General features: G+C 43.4%; 1 protein-coding gene across 2 annotated transcripts in view; it reads left to right on the forward strand.

Moving 5' to 3' along the window:
* Positions 1 to 20,317, forward strand: part of FNDC1 (fibronectin type III domain containing 1) — a 67,834-nt gene that overhangs the window by 21,056 nt on the left and 26,461 nt on the right. For both annotated transcript variants that reach the window (XM_035538545.2, XM_035538547.1), the window contains exons 2-10: positions 5,579 to 5,788; positions 7,628 to 7,726; positions 8,464 to 8,578; positions 9,454 to 9,641; positions 10,136 to 10,243; positions 13,566 to 13,754; positions 14,508 to 16,898; positions 17,986 to 18,101; positions 19,551 to 19,662. In XM_035538545.2, coding sequence (XP_035394438.1) covers positions 5,579 to 5,788; positions 7,628 to 7,726; positions 8,464 to 8,578; positions 9,454 to 9,641; positions 10,136 to 10,243; positions 13,566 to 13,754; positions 14,508 to 16,898; positions 17,986 to 18,101; positions 19,551 to 19,662 — 3,528 coding nt within the window. The remainder of the gene's footprint in view (positions 1 to 5,578; positions 5,789 to 7,627; positions 7,727 to 8,463; positions 8,579 to 9,453; positions 9,642 to 10,135; positions 10,244 to 13,565; positions 13,755 to 14,507; positions 16,899 to 17,985; positions 18,102 to 19,550; positions 19,663 to 20,317) is intronic.

The following is a 20,317-nucleotide window of genomic DNA, read 5'->3' on the forward strand; positions in this document are numbered from 1 at the left end:
TTCCCAGTTGGCATTCTTGGTCTTTTTCTAATGTGGGCATTTGATCACTTTCTGACAAAACCAGCTTTCTCTTCAAGCTGTTAGTTTGCCAATGGTGGGTCACTGTGCTTAGCCTCTCAGACTTCTGCCTGAAATTAAAAGAGAGGTTGGTAGATGTTTATCTCTCCAGCAGAACACTTTTTATAGGTCCAGTTTTCCAGTCCTGAAATAATGGCACATGGAAGCAAAATGCAGAAAAGTTGTTGCTGACTTGGGAAGGCAAGAGCAAACATTCAATACCTAGATTTGTGGTGGCAAATTGACAGTGCCTTATTTTTTGTGTGTGTGTGGCCTCAGATTTCAACTACTTTTTACATTCATATCCTAATAGGTTTGAATCGCTTGGGATATTTTCCCCCACAATTACAGATTGATTACTGGGGTCAGTACTTTCCTTTTCTTCTGGAGCTGATCTGTTTTTTCCGTTGCTGGATAATTGATGGGGGCCTCTGAAGAATCTGTGATTTGGCAAGTGCAAGCTGCCTCCTTGTGTGGTTGTTTAGAGGATGTTTTATCCTCAGCTTAGAACTCATACTATGGGCTTACATCATTTATAAAATGTTCTCCCACAGCCCTGACACACACAGAAACTTTGGCAATACTAGTGGACATTTCAACTATGGAAAGTCAGTACCAGGGCTTTGATCAGCCTTGCATTTTTGGGGCTAAGATGCTATATACAAATTCCTGCAGCTGTAGCTAATGTTGGATTTACACAATGAAGAGATCACAAGGGAGTTGCTCATTCTCATGTTCTGGAATGTAGAAAAGGGCTTGATTTTATTTTAATTGCAGGTAGCTCTTCAGATGAGATCTGAAGCTGGTTAGTAGTTGATCTGGTTTGGCCAGAATGGAGGTTCACAAAACAGTTAAATCATATTTGGAACCCAAAGTGAAAAGTCTAGCAGTATTTACAGGGAGAAAGTGTAGAGACGGAGAACAATCAGCCCTTAGTTCTGTCAAGCACTTGGTAGCTAATCCGGAAACTTGTTAGAAAAGAGGGGTTGGAGGTGAATGCGTTTGAAGAGTTAGCATTTTCATTGCTGTTGTTCTGGGATGTCATCGAGTGTTTGTTGAAATCAGGTTGAGATCCTGGTGTGCCAGAGTAGGTGTTACATGGGGAACAGACAGCTGCAGTCCTGTGGGCTTTTATCAAGGTCAGAGCTACTGTGTCTGACAGGAAAAGCCACGGGCACTGTTATAGCTGTCAGCTGTCCAGCTTTCATGCTGATCTGAAATCTTGTCTTGGGATCTCTTAGGATCATCTTCCGCTGAGGATTCAAGTGACTTGCCCAGGTTTAGACCATTGCAAAAGGCAGGGAGAGATGCCTGGCAGGATCAGGCTGCAGGGCAGTCCAGGGAAATGGTGGGAATGTTCCCTGCTGCTCAACGGCCCTAAAACTCCTTGCTGTCCTGGTCCCTTTCTGGAAGCCCATTTATCTGGGCTGGACTATCTGGCCTGGATGGACCTACAGTCTTGATGTTGGGAGTGAGAAGTAGTGCAACATGTCCATACTGTGACGTGGAGATACTTTATGCCAGTAGCTAGTAAGATATTGGGATTTCTTTATTTTTGGACCTCCTGTTGGTAAATCTACCACTTCCTGCATCCTGGGAGTGAGCAAACTCCTAGATACAGTCCAGTGTGTTTTTTCTCCCCCTGAGGCAGATGAAGTTTTATTTAGAGATCTTTGCGCCACTTGTGGCTGAGACCGGTGCACATGCATGCTTGGTAGATTTTTATGTTTGAGGGAGGCAATTTTTATCATCAGATTAATCTGTTTGGAGGAGACTGGAGGATCTGTGCAAAGTTGTGTTGAAGGTAGATGAAGCCCAGAATCCCCCCAGTGGCTCCAGCTCCGTGTCACCCTTACCTCATTTCCATCCATGCTACTTCCCTCTTGCACACTTCTCAATTTCATCACTTTTTCTTCCTAGTCTGCATCAGATTTCCATTCGTGTTCCTATTTTCATGTCACCTTCAGAAGTATTATAGTAGTTCTTTCTCTGACTTTTATCTCCCCTGTTTCAGCCCCTTCTCCCTGTCTCTTTTCTTTGACCTGTTCTTGCCTCCCTCAGTCTAGGACTGCAACAATGCCTTGATTTTTTCAAGAGGTTTTGCTTTCTTTAGCCCAGCAGAAAAGAAAAGAAAGGAAAAAAAAAAAAACCTATTGCATATTCTCACAGATCTTGTTTCCAAGGTCCACATCTAGCACCTAGATGTGCAATGGAAGGGATCCTAGTGACAGAGGAAGGTCATGGGATGTGTCCTCATAGCACTTGACCTGTAGTGAGAGCATCATCAAATTATTTTTTCATGAGCTGTGAACTGTGTAAGTCCATTGTTCCTGGGGAGTTCAGGGTCCCCACAGGAAGGGCTACTTTGGGAAATGAATGACTTAAAATGATGCACCAGATTTATTTCTTCCTTTTTGTCCTTCTCCCTGCCTGCCCCAATGAATATTGCTTGTTTAGGACAGTGTTTTGTTTTGTTTTCTTTTGTTTTCCAGTGTTGTAAGGTTTTTGTTTGTTTGTGTAAAGACAAATGATCTTGGCCAGCAGGACCAAACTATGGCACTTAGGGCTCAGTGAGCTCAGCCTCCACAGTCCACATTGAAACTTGTGCTACTCGATGGAGTCACGATGAGAGGAGCTGGAGAGTGCTTGGATGTGGGGGCTGCAGCAGCAGGAAGCAGTGACTTGCTGTCCCATGGGGACTTAATGAGTGGGAAACGTCCTCGCTGGTGGAGAGTGCTGGCTCTGTGGTGTGCAGCTGAGCCCTTTGGGACAACAGCCCTGCAGGTGCTTGTATGGGACAGAGAAAGCCCAGCTTCACCTTCCTCTGTGACTGAGGTCAAGGCCTTCAGCCACATCTGGAATTAGGCTGTTGGCTCCCAGGCTATGGGCTACAGCAAGGTGGGCAAGTTTCATTCTGTGTCTCTCTGCTTTTAATGACAAATCACTTTCATGTCAAGCCTGGCACACAGTTCACACAAAAAGCCTGGGTTTGATGGGTCAGTATTTAGCATCAAAGTTGTCTAAACTGCTCTCTCATAGCTCTGTCTGGATGCTTTCGTGTCAGTCAAACTGTAACAAGAAAAGATAAGTAAAAAATGGAGCTAATTAGTGAAGTAGGAACTACAGGCAGTAAAGTGTGGTGCTACTGTGAGGAAAGTAATCTAATCCTTAGGAAGCACTGATCCCCTTCATTCAGCATTAGCGCCGATAAACTTCTCTGCCTAAAGCCACATTTGTTTTAAATTGAATGCTTGCCATATGGCTTTCTGGCTGCGCTAGCTCCTTTTGTATCCTTTGTCCGTTAAAATTCTCTTTTAATTCCAGCCGGAAGCTGTGACTGACTGGCAAAGCAGAGTTGATGGGCTGCAGCATCCCTCCCTCCAATCCCAGGTCCATGGGCTCTTGGCACTCAGTGGGACCCTGGTTCGGTGTGGATGTTGAGATGTGGGGAGGTGGTGGCTGCTGACAGTACGTGAGAGAGCCAGGAGAGGCTCTGGGGACAGGGCTGGTTCAGCCTGGCCAAGAGGAGGGTGAGGGGACATCCCATCGCAGCCAGCTGCTGCTTGAATGAGGGCTACAAGAAAGCAATTTCTTGGTGGTGTCAGGCCACAAGTGCACTGGGCGGCAGCCACAAGTTGCAGTTTGGGAGGTTGGGTTGTATGTTTGGGAGAACTTCTACTCTAGGCAGCTGGTGCAATGCTGGAGCAGGTCTGCAGGGAGGCTGTGCAGTCTCCATCCATGGAGGTTGTGAAGACTGAGCTAGGGAGAACCAGGGCTGGTCTTGCACAGTGTTGGAGATGGTCTATCTTTGAGAGAAAGGTCAGACAGAAGACATCCAAGGATCCCTTCCACCTTGAATTTTTCCATCGTTTAGTTCTCTATGGTGGTGCTGTGAATGAAAGCTCCTGCCTGCATGGTCAGTGACTATCAGGCTTCTGAAATCTGTGCTAAGCAGTTGCTCAGGAGAGCAAGAAATAGAAACTGTGTGGAGCAGGTGTTTCATAGCGTGTGACTGAATGTTCCTTGAAAAGTGGGCAGGGAACCTCAGGAAAGCAACCGTGTTTATTGTATAGAGAAAAACATTTTATTAAGCACTTAGGGCCAGATCCACTGCTGCGATACAAGTAATATACATTGCTCCGGCAACACAAAGTGTCTGTAAAACTGGTTTAACTGGCTGATTGATCTGGGTTTATAATGGCCTCGTTCTGTTGGTCTGGTGAGGAGCAGCCAGCGGAGAGGAGCTGCTGCAGTCTGTGTGTTTAAAATGATGATCTGCCTCTCTGCAGGCAAAATAAAATGACGAGGTTTACCATGCTGAGCTGCTTTCAGTAGAAAAGCAGAGTTACCTGGGAGTGTGCTGTTCTCTGCTTGTGTTATATACCTGTTTAGCACTGAAACCTTGCATTTCCTACAGAGATTTCAAAGGGAGCTCTGCAAACAGCTTTGAGAGTCACTGTGGTCCTTTCCAAAGGATAAATTAATAGAAGAACATTTATTGGTAGGGTGTAAGAGGATGCAACTTTGTCAACAGATCAAGACCCAGTGAACAGGTTGATTATAGAAGCTGTCACTGAGCAGAAGCATTAGAAAAGGATCTGCTTTGGTGTATGTGGGGACATGCAGGCATTGGTGCATAGTTAAAGTAACATAACTTAAGTGCTGTCATAAGTACGAGCTCCCAAACTGGTGCTGGAAAGACAATTTCACTCCTCCTCTGGCTGGGGGTACTTTGGTGTGTTGTTGTCTGTCTAGGTGCTGTCCCAGGCTCTTGTTCTGACATTGCTGTGGTTGCAGTCACTGGCTTAGCCAGCAAGCAAGAGGGTTTGAGTACAAGCAGCCTAGTTGCTTGAGTAATCCTTGCTTTATTTTCACCTCCTAAAAGAGCACTGCTAACAGGTAACTCATGCAAGCCATTTGGCAAGTTATAGTGTGGGATGTTCGAAGGTTCATACAATGGGAGTTTGTGAAGTCAAGAGGAGAGGCATGTGCAGGACAGACCTGATGAATATGAACCGTTAGCAATGGGTTTAGGAGAAGAGAACGTGCTTTTTAATGTAGATTGCTTTCTGAAGTCAAGTTTAAAAATAGCGAAATGGTTTTGTGCTTCATTTTTCACTGACCTTTAGCACTTGCCAGAAAAAAAAAATGTACTTGTGTGCCTGAACTATGGAAAGGGGAATTATAAAAAACGGGGAAAGATTAAAACAGGAAAGCTGCAAGACAACCCCAGTTTCTGGCAGGAGTTCTTGTATTACAGTATGTGTTCACTCTGTGAGTCTTGCGCCAGTCTGTCTGAAATGCCTGGGAAAAGTCCCTGTTGAATATTGTGCATCCCACTTGGAAAACTTGTTACTGCATTGGGTTTTATAGCAAAATTAGGACACTATAAAATTATACCCTTTGTTCTGATGGTATTTCGTAGATCTGTTTGCAACAGAAATAAGTGGGCTGCTGTACATGTCATGTGCTTCATAATAACTGCGGTGGGTTTTGTGTGTGTTTGCTTGTTTTTTTGAAGAGAAGGACATGCCAAACAGACCTCTGAGAGTGCGTGCGCAGTCTCCAGATGGCAGGTTTTCCTTTCGGTGGAAGCCACCTTACGGAGTGGGCTTCAGGGGTCCACGCAGCAGATCCCAAGGTTACCTCCGGGGGTATGGAGAGAGCGGCCGAAGGACGAGTTACGCTCCGCTGCTGCAAGAGCGACAAAACCAGGAAGCAAGGAAACTAGGTGAGCCAGATTGCTCTGATATCATCTACGTGAGTTGATGCCAGACTGCCCTTGGTCATCACCCCATCAATTCGTTCTTTGGTTTCACTTGCCCTATCTGACCAGGCTGCTCTCCAGGCAAAAAGCAATCAGTCTTCTGTAATTGCCTGTTGCTGCTAGGTGGTCATAGATCACGTTATTGCAGTCATCAGAATGATTTCTTCTTGCAAATGGAAGTGTTTGCTATAACTGTGCTCATTGGAAGGGCATTAATAGCAGGGGAAGGGCAGAGAAGAAGAGGCATAGCTCATAGTTCCTTGCATGCGGTGGGACACCTCTCAAATTGTTTCTTGTCATTGTTTCTTGTCCTCTTCTTAAAAATTGTGCTTCTGCGTTATTTCTGACTGGTGGAGGAAAACTTAATGCTTTAATTTAATGTATCCACGTTTACCATCAAAACAATTTCATGGACTCCATACTGGAGTGTTATGCTTGTGTGTCCATCTTTTCTCCTGTTCCTTCCGGAGGTCCTGGTCACTGCAGTCTCCTGAGAGTCAGGTTGGCCTCTTCTGTGCTTCCTGTCCTGTCCTGTTCTGCTGTGCTGTGATGGTTTGCACTCCTTCACTAGATAACGTGCCCTCGACCTAAAGGATTTCCAGCTAACTGTAGCAATGGGGTTTGTAACAGCTTTGTTTCTCCAGAGGCTGTGTATTTCTTTTTGTGCTGTTTGTGTCGTTCCCCTCTTACCTCTCTCTGTCCTGTGGACACCTCTACACTGAGTGGGCTCTAGGTCTGCACTCATGACTCTTACTTTGATCCTCTTTCTGGAAGTTTCATCTGCTTTTTGCTGCTTGGATGCGTTTGCTCAAGGTTAAAGTTCTTTCTCTGAAAATCTCTGCTGCATGCTGGAAGCCCATCCCGCAGACAGTCTGGTCTTGGATTACAAAATTGGTGATGGTTCCAAAATCACACGTGGCTGCCACAATTCCTGGCTTTGTAATATAAATATCTATTTCCTCTTCTGCTTTGTTGGTTATGTGTAAAAAGAACATCTTTATCCTGGTTTGTCCAAAGAGAGAGAACTCCTCGGTCACCTATCAGTTATTCACACCCTTTCTGAACAGGGATCTCTTAATTATCTCTCATCCCTTCTCTAGTATTAACTTTTTCATCTTTCTCTGCCAAGACCAGCTCTGGAAAGAGACTCACTGTAGATACTAGCGCTTCCATGTCTGTGCAAATGTTGTGTTGGCTATCCAGTACTCCCATGGTCAGAGCCCCTCCATGGTGCCTGGTTGCTGTGTTTTCTGTAACTGCTTCTGTTGCTAGCACTTTCATCCTGCTCTGACTTGCTTCAGGCTGTGGATGTCCCTAGGTGTTATGTACTGTTATTCTTTTTTTGTTGTTGTTTGTTTGTTTTGTTTTGTTTGTTTGTTTATTCTGTTATGGGTTTAGTGGAAATTCAGTAATGTGCTTAATCTTTATGAGAAATAATATGTAACCTGTTTTTAAGCATATACTTCTGATTTTCATTGCTTTTATACTATTCTTTCATCAAGAGGGAGAACAAGTGTTTTTAAATAATCAAATTATCAGGAGAACTCAAACCTATAATACAGGACCATTGTGATGTTTTTTTCATGTTAATAATTTGCTTTCCTGCTTCTAAAATACCAACTTTATTGTTCTTACTGTATGCAAGTTGAAATCTCTGAGATATATGATATGAACCTAAATAAACTACTTCTCTTCTTGTATCTAAGACAAGAATAAAATAGATTTCTACCTGAAAAGACTGATTTTTATTTACAATGATAAAGGCTGAGGAAAGCCTCTCTTTTTTTTTCCTCACACGTACAGCCTCTGAATCAGTTCATGTGGTTTCGCTGCCGTCACGGAATACCCAAGGACGAAGTCAACCTGTCTATAGGTCATCTTTAACTAAAAGGAAAGTCACAGGTATGCTTCTTTCACATCAGCTGTCAATTCTTGGAGACATTTGAATGAAATGAGATAGCTTTGATTTTTAATTGCAAGTGCTAGAGCTAGGTTTTTCCTCTGTGGGCTAAAGAGCCTGATGGATGTCTCTGCTTCTCTAATTCAAGCAGTATTAATAAAAGGATAGAATTCTGCAACATGGTTGGGGTTTTGCTGCTTTTCTCTCTCTCTTTTTTTTTTTTTTTTTTTTTTTTCCTTAACCCCCTCTGCTGTAGCTATTGGCAAACATTATGCACTGCAATAACTCTATGAGAAGGCTTGACTAAATCAAAGCCAGGATCTCCAAATCTGGAAGTCTTCTTGTCACATCTCTGCACCATTATCTCCAGGGTTGATTTCCAGTCAACCTTGCCAGCTAAAGTGTTCACTTCCTTTTGGAAGGAAAGTGTTACATACTGTAGCTGAGGTCAAAGAGGAACTGTATGTAACAGTTTGGGAATTGGTAAAATATTTAAGGACTGTAGAATAATTAGTAATCTGGTCCTGTAAACAGACAGCTAACAGAAGAAATTACATTGTCAGGAGGTACCATCAGTAATGAAAGTACTTGCTTTTCACTGCTGTTGTCTTTGCTATACATCTGTGGTGTCTGCTTGTTATAAGGTGTATTACTGGTGTATTTTATTTATTTATTTATTTATTTATTGTGATCTCCAACATTCTTGTTATTGATGTGCTGTTTTATTTTCCCATTTCAGAGGAGGAAGAGGTGGAGGTGGTGCAGGACATAACTGTTCGGGTTATGTCCTCTCAGTCTGTGCTCGTTGCTTGGACAGACCCACTGTATGAAAAGCAGAAGGTTGCAGCAAATAGGTAGTTAGCACCATGTTTCTTTTTCTGAACAGATACCGGAGGTGAACTGCTGTCAGTGCACTGCTGATCAGTTTCACATTTATTTAACGATGGTTGGTTATGGGAACAATTTAACTTAGGGCACAGAAATTTGCACGTCTTTGTGATGGTGGCTGGTAGGGGATGCTTCAGAGAAGCTGTTAGAAACCTGGCATGGGTAGGTGCAGGGTGATGTACACCTCCAGTGCCCCCTGCATCCTCAGACCCTGCACAAACTCCATGCAGCCGTGGCTGAGCAGGTCATGGTCTCCCATGAGCAGGGGAACGTGGCTTACAGTCTCGCACCACACTGGCTGGAGACCAAAACAAACAGAGGTGGGCCAGAAACTGCCAAAGGCCTAAAAGTGCTGGGCTGTGCTGCTTAGCCTGGGAACAGCGAAGGCCTGCACAACCTGAGGCTGAACCGCACAGCAGGAGAGGTGGTCACGTTAGATGCTCTCAGTTTCATTGTGGAGGTGATTATCTGGGCTGGCACGTGGGAACTGAGCCGCCAGTGCTGCTCTAGGAGTGAAGGGCTTCCAACAACCTGGCCACATCTGTGGGATGGAGGCGTGGAGCCCCCCAGGATGCCCAGCTTGGTTTGGAAAGCTCTGCGGCTTCCCCTGTGGGAAGGGATGTTTTCAGCAGGAGGCTGGGAGGAGCAGTCAGTCCTGTGGGGTGAAGGCAGTCGGACTCGGTGAGCCTGCACAGGCGAGGCTGGCGCTGGAGGTGCTCACCTTGGGATGGGGACTGGGCAGCAATGTGTGGCTGGGTCCCCGGGGGCTGTCTGCTCTCCTTCTGGTCCTGCTAAAGTTTTTGATGAGTGAATTTCTGTGCTTGTGTATTTCTAACGCCAGGCAGTACAGCGTTCGTTATCGGGAAAAGGGGGAATCGGCGAGGTGGGATTACAAGCAGGTGTCCAACCGGCGGGCGCTGGTGGAGAACCTGGCACCAGACACCATGTACGAGTTTGCCGTTCAAATCTTGGATGGAGAAAAGGAAGGCAAATGGAGTGTGTCTGTTTACCAGCGAACCCCTGAGGCGGGTATGTATTAAAAAAAAAAAAAAAAAAAAAGTCTGCTGCTCCTGTGGAGGGGTGAGAGCAGGGGAGATTGATTGCTATGTTCAGCGGCTTGGCCCCCTGCAGTTATGTTTGCTCCTTCCTTTGGGAGCAGCAGCACGGCTGCTGTCCCTCTGCGTGGGCAGCAAAATTTGGTTCTGCCTCCACAGAAGCAGCCTTGGGGCGCCTTTGACATAGGGAAGTAGTCCATGATGACTGAATCGTGTATTTCCTCCTGAACCATGGTAGCAGTCTCATACAGACAGCCTGTCCCTGAAAGTGTGGGCCAAAACTTCACAACCGAAGTCTGATGTAGAAATGTAATACGGGCATGCATGGACCTGAGCCGTGTGTGTACTTCACATTTGTCTTTCAAATGACCATAGAGGCAGTTCTGCTGTGAAAAGAAGGCGCAGAAAGCACGTGCTGTACGAGTCAGTCTTTCTTACTTGCCTTTTCTGGGTATGGCTGTTTCACAGCTCCTGCCAGTGCACCTGAAAATCTGGATGTTTGGCCATTAAAGGGCAAACCAACCTCTGTAGCAGCATCCTGGGATGCTCTCCCAGAGAGTGAAGGAAAAGTCAAAGGTAAGTAATCACTCTTGTTTTTTAACCCCCACAAGGAGCTGGTCTTCTCGAAACCTGATTGCTGCTCTGCCACAAGCTGGAAACGCTGACTGTGCCGGAACTTTTTTGGTTGTTAGTGCCTTACACCCAAGTAGGATCTCCTTGTTTCCAGCCCAGCCTCAGCTTCTCCACTGTGCTGCTGGGAAGCTGTCACCTTGTGCCTGGGATGTCACAGAGCTTCCTGGGACATCATACATGCAGGCTTACCTCTTCTTCGTTAATAAACAGGTTGAAATGGAGCTCAAGAAGGATGTTTACCAAACGTTTTTTAAGTTAGGCAGAGAAGTAAGCTAGGAAGAGTTGGGTAGCTGCCAAGAAAGTGAGTGGGTTTATATTGTGTTTTATTTCTAGTTTATCGTGGAAGGAAAGCTTCTGCTTATAAAGCAAGCAGAAATAGTGATTTCAGCAGATTTCACACATAAGGTTTGTGCAGTGTAGCATTATCATATGTGGATGTAAAGCTGATTTGTCAGTGGCTATACACTTGCATAGATTTATTAAAAAAAAAAAAAAAAACTTTCTGAGATTTTTTTCCCCTTTTTTCCCTCCACAAATGAATAGTCAGGATTTTTGACTGCTCCCATTCTCCATTGATTGATGGGGCTGTGTTCTCCAATTACACAGGTTTTTGGAGGTGCCTTATCAGCACTGTCGCATCTCAGGCTTTACAAAAACCATGGGCTTGGAGGGGAATATACCGTGTCCACATAAAAGGCCTACTGTATGCATTCTTCAGGGCAGTGGTGGAATTCCTTCCTCTTTGAAGTCCATAGGAATCTTGTCAATCACTTTAATGGAGCTGCAATTCTGTCCAAGAACCATTAATTCTTAAAGTTGGGTTATGCAGGGACATTATCTGAAATTTAAAATCTGCTCCTAATTTTAAGCAGTCTGTGACCCTTTGTCCATATTTATCCATATGTTAGATGATTCACACAGGGCAATTACTTTAAAGATACCTGATATTAAAGGGCTGAACACTTTTATGCACCTAATATATGTTTTCCTTGGGTATGAAGTATTACAGGAGAAGCCTTATTTTTAAACTAAATAAACGGCATAAATAATATTTATACTGGCTAAGTTAAACTGCCATTAGCACTTCATAGTCATTTTGATAGCACATGATAATCTTTTTGTCTTGGAATTTTTGTCTTTTTGTTCTTTTGTTTTTTCAACCCTGTCCTTTTACATGTTTATACCACGTATTAAAGTGGTGGAGAAATCGCACTCCAGTAACCATTTGAAAGCTACCAGCAGTAACACCAGTGTCTGTGTAATTAAAACATCTCCTCTGCATCCTAAAACAAGAAAATAAAAAAATCAAAGCCAAAGTTCATGATACCTTCTAAAACAACTTTTTGATTTGTTTTGTTTTTGTTTTTTGACTGAGCACTAAATACATTTGTATATTGATGTGTTTTTTTCTTGATTTTGATGACGTTATTTTTAATGAAATGAATATAGTCCCATTTTCTGGAAAAAAAAAAAAGTTCCCTGTTCATAATGGTGTTGTTATTTTAAAGAGATCTCTGATCATTCACTTGGAATTTATTTTCAAAATCCTGTTTTGGTCTGATATCACTGGTCTGATACCAGTGCCTCTTACAGAGGCTTCAAAAGACAAGGAGGCCCGCATGTGGCTAAGGTCTTACCTGCACTCTGAGATATGTCTCTTTGAGGGTGTAAGGAGAAAACTCCTCTCCGTGCCCACAGTTATCCCTTACCCCTAGGGAGGGCTGAGATATCCCTCCCTACAGAAAATGAACAAGGTGCACAGGTATCACGGTAACCCTGAACTGAAAGGTGAGAGCAGGGCAAGTTTAAGTGGCGATGAGGCTGTGTTTTGCTGCCTGTGCAGGGGTGCTTGTCACCTGCACAGTGTTGTCTGACAGCAAAGACTATAATATTGTTGGACAGAGGTTATATTGCTACCATTTGGTAATATCCAGTGCTGTTATTTCCTGATGGAAGTCCTTTCTGAAAAAAAGCCTCAATCATCACGGCATGGACTTTACCTGTTGTAGATTACAGCTAAAACCCCAGTGCAGAAACCCCTCAAAGTAAAGGCTCGGCTGGAAACACTCTTATATATCTGCAGTAATATTGCTCACATGATTAAAGTGCTTTGGTGCTTTCATGGGGGCACCCCTCAGGCTCCAGCACTGTATATGATACGGCCTTTAGAGCTGGTAGAGTTTCACCCTAGTGGACTGGCAGAGCTGCTTTTGCACAGCTAGGGTTTTAAAGTGCAGTGCAATTAGAGCTGTGTCAAGGCTGTGTTGGAAATGTAGGATAAGAAAGTAATTAATGGTCGTTAGTAATGTCACCTGATTTTAATACTGATGTTTTGAAAGATAATTATGTGAATACGTCATTTTGATCTTCATCCAAATAGTTGCCATGGGAAAGAAAAATTTAAAACTTTATTATTTGCTGTTGACATTGCTACAGTCAGCAACATGATTGTGGGTTATCCACCATTATGAACAACTTATGTTTTGCAAGAATGTTCTCCGGATGGTGTGTTGCTGATTGCAGATGTCACAGTAACTAATCAGTAGATATACAATTTCTCTTTCCCCTGGGAATCCTAACATCTGCTCAGGCTCTGTTGGTTGTAACAGCACAGGTACTCCGACTGTAGTGAGCTGCAATCTACCTAACATTTGCACCGTCTTCCAGACTGGATTTCCACAGGCAGTAGGGCAGTTCATATTTTCCTAGCAGTGTTCATATATGTTTTCTACCTCCAGAACATTTTCTCTTTTTAGCTTTCTTCTGTTTTTGATTTGGGGCAGTTAATTTTTTCGGAGAATTTTTTTTTCCTTTTTTTTTCCTTCATTGGTCAGTGTACAGAAACAATAAATAGCCTCCTGGTGCAGCACACCAAACCACGCAGTAGTTGGTGCTGTAACTTTCTCATGTTCCCCACCGCTTCCCTGGAACACACGGCTGTCGTCCTGCTCTTATTGGTGACTCTTCACACTGATGGGGATTGTTGTCTATGTATTTTACAGAGGTATAGCCAACATATTCTATCTCAGTCATTAGCACATTGACATGATTTGTTTTTTTTTCTTCCTATTAAGATGAACAAATATTCAACTTACCAATATATATATAATCATGTCTTTATACTCCAGCTGTTGACTCAGCGTGCATTGCTAGTGTATTAATTTTAGTAATGCACGTTCTAATTCATCCTACCCATACAGTCTGTCCGCTGGAAACAGGACTGTTTTCAGTTTCCTCCTTCCAACCGTCTGCCAAATCATTTCAGAATACATTCTTTCATACGCCCCCGCTCTCAAGCCTTTTGGAGCAAAGTCCATCACCTACTCTGGAGCTACAACATCAGCCATAATAGATGGTCTGCAGGCCGGGGAGCGCTATATTTTCAAAATTCGTGCTGCAAACAGGAGGGGACCAGGTCCTCAGTCTAAAGCCTTCAGTGTCGCCATCCCAGCAGGTAAGAACCAGCCACTCACCAATTGCTTAGTCTGCCAATTCTTTCTTGAGCCCAGTTATGTTCATTCTCATTGACTTCTTAGCTTCCTCTGCACTCCACCTAACCCATTGGATTTCACTTCTTTACCACTGTTTCTGCTAGCTTTTTTTTCTCATTATGTTGTCCAAAGTGATACTTGTAGATAAGTGTTCGTCACTCTGCATCATGTAATATTATGGACATTGTAATATTTTAAATAGCGTATGGTATGTATTTATTTCCTGGTATGCCACCTGAATACAGTATGTGCTCTTATTATCCAAAGGCCAAAGAAAAACACACTTGGTTCTTTGGTTGCGCTATTCCTGAAAAGTCTCGCTCTTTAAAGTCAGCTACATCAGCCTACTCAGATACAACTCTGTGTTTGCTTCCTTGCTAAAGGGATGCTGTTGTGAGGATTTGCTGAATGAACTAAAAATGTGAGCCACGGCCTCAGATGGGACAGTGCAAAACCATGTCATCGATGTGGCTAAGTTCTGCTAAAGATTTGATTACACCGATAGGATGTTGCAGTCCCTGTTTTTAGATATTTGATTTTAATTGCTTTAAGGTTTACCCAAGTTATGATAATTCCATATAAATAGGTTAGTACAAAAGTAAATACTGTCTCATATTCTCCTGTGTTGTCTTGTTCTTGCTACCTGGCTGATTTATTTTCTTGTTCTGTTTTTGTGTTTCTTGTATTGTTATGAATAAACACTTTTTTTTTTTCAGCTCCCACTGAAGATTCAGTTGCTCACCAACAAAAAAATATTCAAGACAATTCAGAGGCTAAAAAACCTGTGAATACTGGTTCATCTCCTTCTCAGACTTCCTCTGTTTCTTCGAAAGTCCAAACGTCACTTTCCTCTAAGCAGTCATCTGTTCGTCCACCTGGTGTTAGTGATAAAAAGAGTCTTCTTTCTGAATACAAGAATAAAATCTTGTCTCGAGGAGGGGTCCTAAGTAAATCTCAGTTACCTTCCAGAAAGACAGAAGAGCTGGAATCTGATCTCCAGTCCACCGAAGTGACAGATGATCACAATTCATCCGAAGAAGCTGCAACGATGCCACCAAAAGCTGAGGATCAGAGGAGGGTTGTTAGACCAATGTCCCCCAGTCGGACGGTGCACCCTGTCCTTACCGCAGGGAGGACCCCTGTTCGATCCCACACATCAGACGTGTCACGGCAGGCAAACACAGAGAAACGCGAGCCATCAGCACTGTTACCGTCCTCAGCACAGCGCTCTTTTGCCTCGTCTGTTCCTAAATACACAGACAATGAAACAAAGCAACTGCGGCAAAGCAATGCTAATGTGCCTTCTCCTAAAGCTTCTTCCCTTTCTCTGCCTACTAAGAATAATGATCTTGCTGGTAATGTGGAAGAAAAGCCAGATCCCGTGCTGGTGAAAGTGCCTTCTAAAACTTCAGAGCCCAGTCGCCTGGCTTTGCCATCAAACCGTCAGTCTGCTGTGTCTCATGAGGTGGTCCCAAGCCATCCAAGTAGGTCTGGGTCTGTAGGTCATTCACACCAACCCTCTTCCAAATCAACAGACTCCCATGCTCGTGACAGTCAAAATGAATTTGACAGTGAGGAAGCGGAGGGTAGAGCAGGACAGCCCAGTTCTAGGTCACAGCAAACAAGGCTTCCCTCAGGCTCCAGTTCTCGGACATGGAAGGATTCAAAATTAGCAGCTGTGGCGGTTTCATTGAGGTCTGCTGTTTCTAGTCACTCTTCATCTCACTCTCACTCCTCCACCAGTGCCAAGTCTAATGGAAAGGATGTTGATAAGAGTTACAGGGAGGACTCACAAGATGAAAACCCCTTACTTCCAGATGTTGCACACAATCCCTCTCTACCCTCTTCCAGGCAGTCTTCTTCAGCCATCTATTCGAAGAGAAGAAATCCTCATGTTGATCCTGATTCTCACCTCAGAGAGACACACAGTGAAAAGTCACCCCACTCTGACCCAGGAGAAGAACAACAAAGTCGAGTAGCAGCTCCAGAAAAGCATTCTTTGCAGTCTCCTCTTTCTAAACACAAGCTTGAAGAGCAGGACAGTCAAGAAGTAAAAGAAACCCTTGCTCAATCCAAACCAAGTGTGTCTTTGCCTAAAAAGACATTCCCCTCTCATCTTCCATCCCAGAAGACTTCCCGCTCAGAGCGTCTGCAGAAGGCACAAACCAGTCCTTCCTTACTGCATTCCAGGGGCCGGCGCCTCCCATCCCCTGTCTTATCCAAGAGCAATGAAGAATTGCAGGAAGATGATGATGAGGATGTAACAGAAGGCAGTGACAGAGCCAGCAGCCACTCTGTGTTTCCTAAAGAGGTGTCCTCTTCTAGGGGATTACCTGCATCTTTCTCTCAGGGAAGCTCAAGTTCGTCTCTCTCAAAGCAACAGCAGCCACGTTCTCAGGTACCTTCCTACAATTCAAAACTTACTCAGCCAGACTCCAGTTCTGCCAGTGACACAGCAAAAGAAAATCAGTATAATTTAAAGCTGTCATCCACTTCTTCAAGGCAAACTCGTCCTTCATTACCTACTCGATCTAGGGCTGATACAAGAACAGTGTCCCAAACAGAGAAAAAATACGGCCTGTTGCCATCTAAAATGTCCAAAACTGAACTTCCTCAAAAAGTTCCTTCCTCCTCTTCTAAATCTCGTCAGTCAATTTCTAATGAAGAGGATGATTATTACAGTGAATATGATGAGAAAGAAGGGGAAGAGAAACCCACATCTTTGGCAGCAAACTGGTCCCCTTCTGTTTCTACAGGTAACAAAAACACATATGATGACACCACTAGCAATACAAGGAAATCTATGGACACTCTTCTACCTCACAAACTAAGATCTGAAGAGGAAGAGAAGGAAGAAACTCCAACATTAAAAATGTCTTCTGAATCACCAGGCAGCTCTGCTATAGCGTCACGAATTACTCATTCCCCGAACAAACATACCCCATCTAAACCAAGCTTTGTCTGGCCACATCCTTCTGCATCTACAACAGCGCATACTGTTCCTCCAACAATTTCTTCTTCCACTCTGTCCCCTCGACAGCGACTGCTGAACTCCAGGCTACGGAGCCCTTCACAGCGACAATTTGTTAGACCTCCTTATAGGCAAGGTATCTATCTTATCTTTGTTCTAGTAACCTTACTGAACTGAGTTTTTCGTAAGATCAGCAATAAGATGAAAATTCCTCTATCAGAATGCAGGCTCAGTTATTTAGTATAGCGTATTACTTTTTATTTTGGTGGTTCTCTGGGAGAACCCAGTTCTTAAGGACATTGTCTAATCAGTGTGATGTAGTGCCCATGTGAACCATGTGGCTGTGCTTTTTTGTTTTCTATGCTTTAGTCAGATTCGATGTTGTGTGGAAGTCCACCAGCTTGCAGAGCTTTCAGATGGGAGTCAACCTTAAATAATAACATGGAGGATGAGATTTGTGACAAGAAAGCTTAAAAGCTTTCTGTATGGAGGTAGGACACCAGCTTACTGCTAGCCATGGAGTCGGGAGGTCGATGGCTGTGGAGAGTTCATTTATCTATAATCCTTTTATGTATATTTTCTGGAGGCAAGCCTCTGAGATAGGATGGGAAAATTGCTGCCCTTTCTGAGCTGGAGGGGCTGCAGTACCACAGCTTCTCCAGTTCTGAGCTGTGTGCTTCTGTGTAGCTAGAGAAGGAGAGTAATTGCTTTTAGAGGTAAAAAACAGGGAGGTAATTCACATCTCTCATTGCAGTTCATCACTGCAGCTTTGTGTAAGGATAGGTTAAGAAAGTTGTTCCGTTTAGTAACTGTTTCTTCCCTCAACATGTTCCCCAGATGTTTACAGAGTCCCAAAACATTTTATTGGCAGTGTTTCTACCTCCTCTGCAGTGCGTGGCAACCCAAGGGGGCTGCTGGACTGGGCTTTGTATGGCTACTCAGATCCAGCAGTGATGTTACAGCTTGGGTTGGTTGCTTAATGTTTGAATATTGAACACAGATTCCAAGGCACGTTATAATGACAAAGTCCTGAATATCTGCAACTGTAACACAAAGTTAGGGGTGGCTAGTGGGAGTCGTTTTATAACCTGCACCAGTAAAATACCTCCACAGGATTTGCACTTAACGGTACGTTCATAATAGGTTTTGAATTCCTTTGCATTTAGGTTGTGCTATGTAGTATGCACAGCTTTCTTCAGAATAGTGTATTTTTTCTGTTTCAGGTTACAATGGCAGGCCTAATCTTACAACAAAAAATGGAAATGGAAAAATACTACCTGGTAATAATGGAAAACCAAGTGGACAGAGAGTGATCAATGGCCCTCAAGGAACAAAGTGGGTAGGGTGACCTTCTCTGCAAATTCAAGATGCTTTGGCCTTTTATTTTACATACTTTTTCGTTGAGAAAAGAGAGCACAGTGTCGCCAGTCAAAGAAGCTGTAAAATGAGGTTGTGTTTAGTGATGTAATTCCACTTTTCTGCTTCAGTCTAAAGACAAATACTGCATTTCATTATTTGAACATTTCAAATGTCTGATTTAAAGTCTAATGGCTTGAATTTTCAACTATGGCATTACTCCTATAGATTTAGCGAAACATTTTTCCTCACAGTCAGGGAGACTTGTACTACGCAGGGGGGCTTGCCCGGTGTGCTGTGTGCATGGAAACTGCCTGGCACAGTTCCTGTGAAGGATGGGCTCAGCGATACTTCTTCCAGATGCATGCTCCGGGGAGAAGCTTGTGAACAAGTGTGGACACACCAAACCACTCTACAAGTGGCACGGTGCTATGAACGCACGTGTCACAGTAACTTCCCTGGAGTGACAGGCCTGGAGGTGACACCTTCAAGGGTTTTGTGGTTCATGCACAAAGTTCCTAGTGGTATTTACAGAAGAGCTCGGGCACCATTAATGGGAAGTCCAGATGGGTGCCTAAATGCCCAGACTTTGTCTGATCTCATGATTTTCTGTCCCTCCTGCTACAGCCTTTTCCCCAGCACCAAAGTCAAGTCTTCCTTGCCAACTTGAAAGTGCTGCTCATGTCCTCTTCCCAGTTTCTTCTCGGCACTTAGCTGCTTTTTGTATTTTTGTGTTCTGTGCTACATTATTTTGTGTTCTGTGCCTGTGTATATTAACTCAGGTTAAAACAGCATACAATTCAGCTATTTTGGGTTGAAATAACAATAAGGATTGGATGTGAACTGAAGTCACCTCTTGAATTCAATTAAATTCTCCTGGACAGATTTGTTTTATGAGACAGAGGCTTTTCTTCAGTCTCTTACCCGAACTAAAATCTTAGCTATTTGGTTTTCACTGACATTTCAATCTAAACTAACTAGTCTAATTTTATTTCTATTTATTATTATTAGTATTATATATATATTTTGATTAGTAGACATACTTTTAAATCCCATTTTCAAAAGGACTCAGGGTCATACCCAAATCAATGTTACAGTAATCCACCTTAGGAGTTGTGCAGCCCAAGACAGTCAAAAGCGTTGCTCTTGTGTGTGTGAGCATGCCATAGAAGGCGATGTAAATATAGTTCTTGTGCAACTCTGGAGCCCAGCTCCTAGGGATTTGCCTTCTTCAGTGGTAATTTTTCGGTGACTCCTATACAATTAGTGACTCCCTTTTAAAAGTCTGTCTGTAGTGATTTTTTTTCTATTCTCTATCTATTCCTGAATATTACGCTTAACATGTGAGATTTCAGCAGGATTTCTGCTGCTTTGAGACTTCATTTCACATTCTCTTGTATTAGCTAAATTTGAGTCCATCTATTGCTTTTAGATTGTAGATCTTGACCGAGGACTAGTGTTAAACGTTGAAGGAAAATACCTCCAAGATTCCCAAGGCAAACCTCTCCGAGTGAAATTAGGAGGGGATGGACGTACAATTGTTGGTAAGTGATAACTTCCTTCTTACAGAAAAAAATGTACTTTTTTTTTTTTTTTCCTTGTGCCCACTGTACAAATCTTTGAGCTGTTGTGTGCTCTAATCATCCCCAGGTCCCATGCTAGCCACTTGGGGTTTCTGTGCTCTAGGTCACCATGAGGCAGTCAGTACATATTAGGACCTAGGGATGCTTGGAGGCATCCTGCAAGTCTCCTGAGCACGTGGCAGCAAGAATCAAATCTGTCTCCCTTGTATCAGCATTAGAAAGGACTGCAGAACTGAGCCAGAATAGAGATTTATGCTTGTTTATTTCTTTCTATACATAAAAAATAATTATTCCCCACCACTAGACTGTACCACTCATATGTGTGTGATTTTATTTCTTTTCTGAAACTGAACACAACTAGTAAAGAGCCCAGTATGTGATCTGTGAAAACAGTGCTGGTTGCATATTAATTAATCTGAAAAGATATCAAATGCAGATTCACTGCCTGCTGTTAAACTGCTGAGCATGAATACTTGCAGTATCCAGAACTTGGCACAAATGTTTATCTGCAGTGACAGCATCTCACCATCTTATCCCAGTTCTTCCTTGTACATGTTTGACAGGGAACAGTATATTGTTTCATCGTACTTTTCATCAACAGTTAAGAGATTGACTG

Source organism: Cygnus atratus, chromosome 3 (genome assembly GCF_013377495.2).
Source record: "Cygnus atratus isolate AKBS03 ecotype Queensland, Australia chromosome 3, CAtr_DNAZoo_HiC_assembly, whole genome shotgun sequence".
Taxonomy (NCBI): domain Eukaryota; kingdom Metazoa; phylum Chordata; class Aves; order Anseriformes; family Anatidae; genus Cygnus; species Cygnus atratus.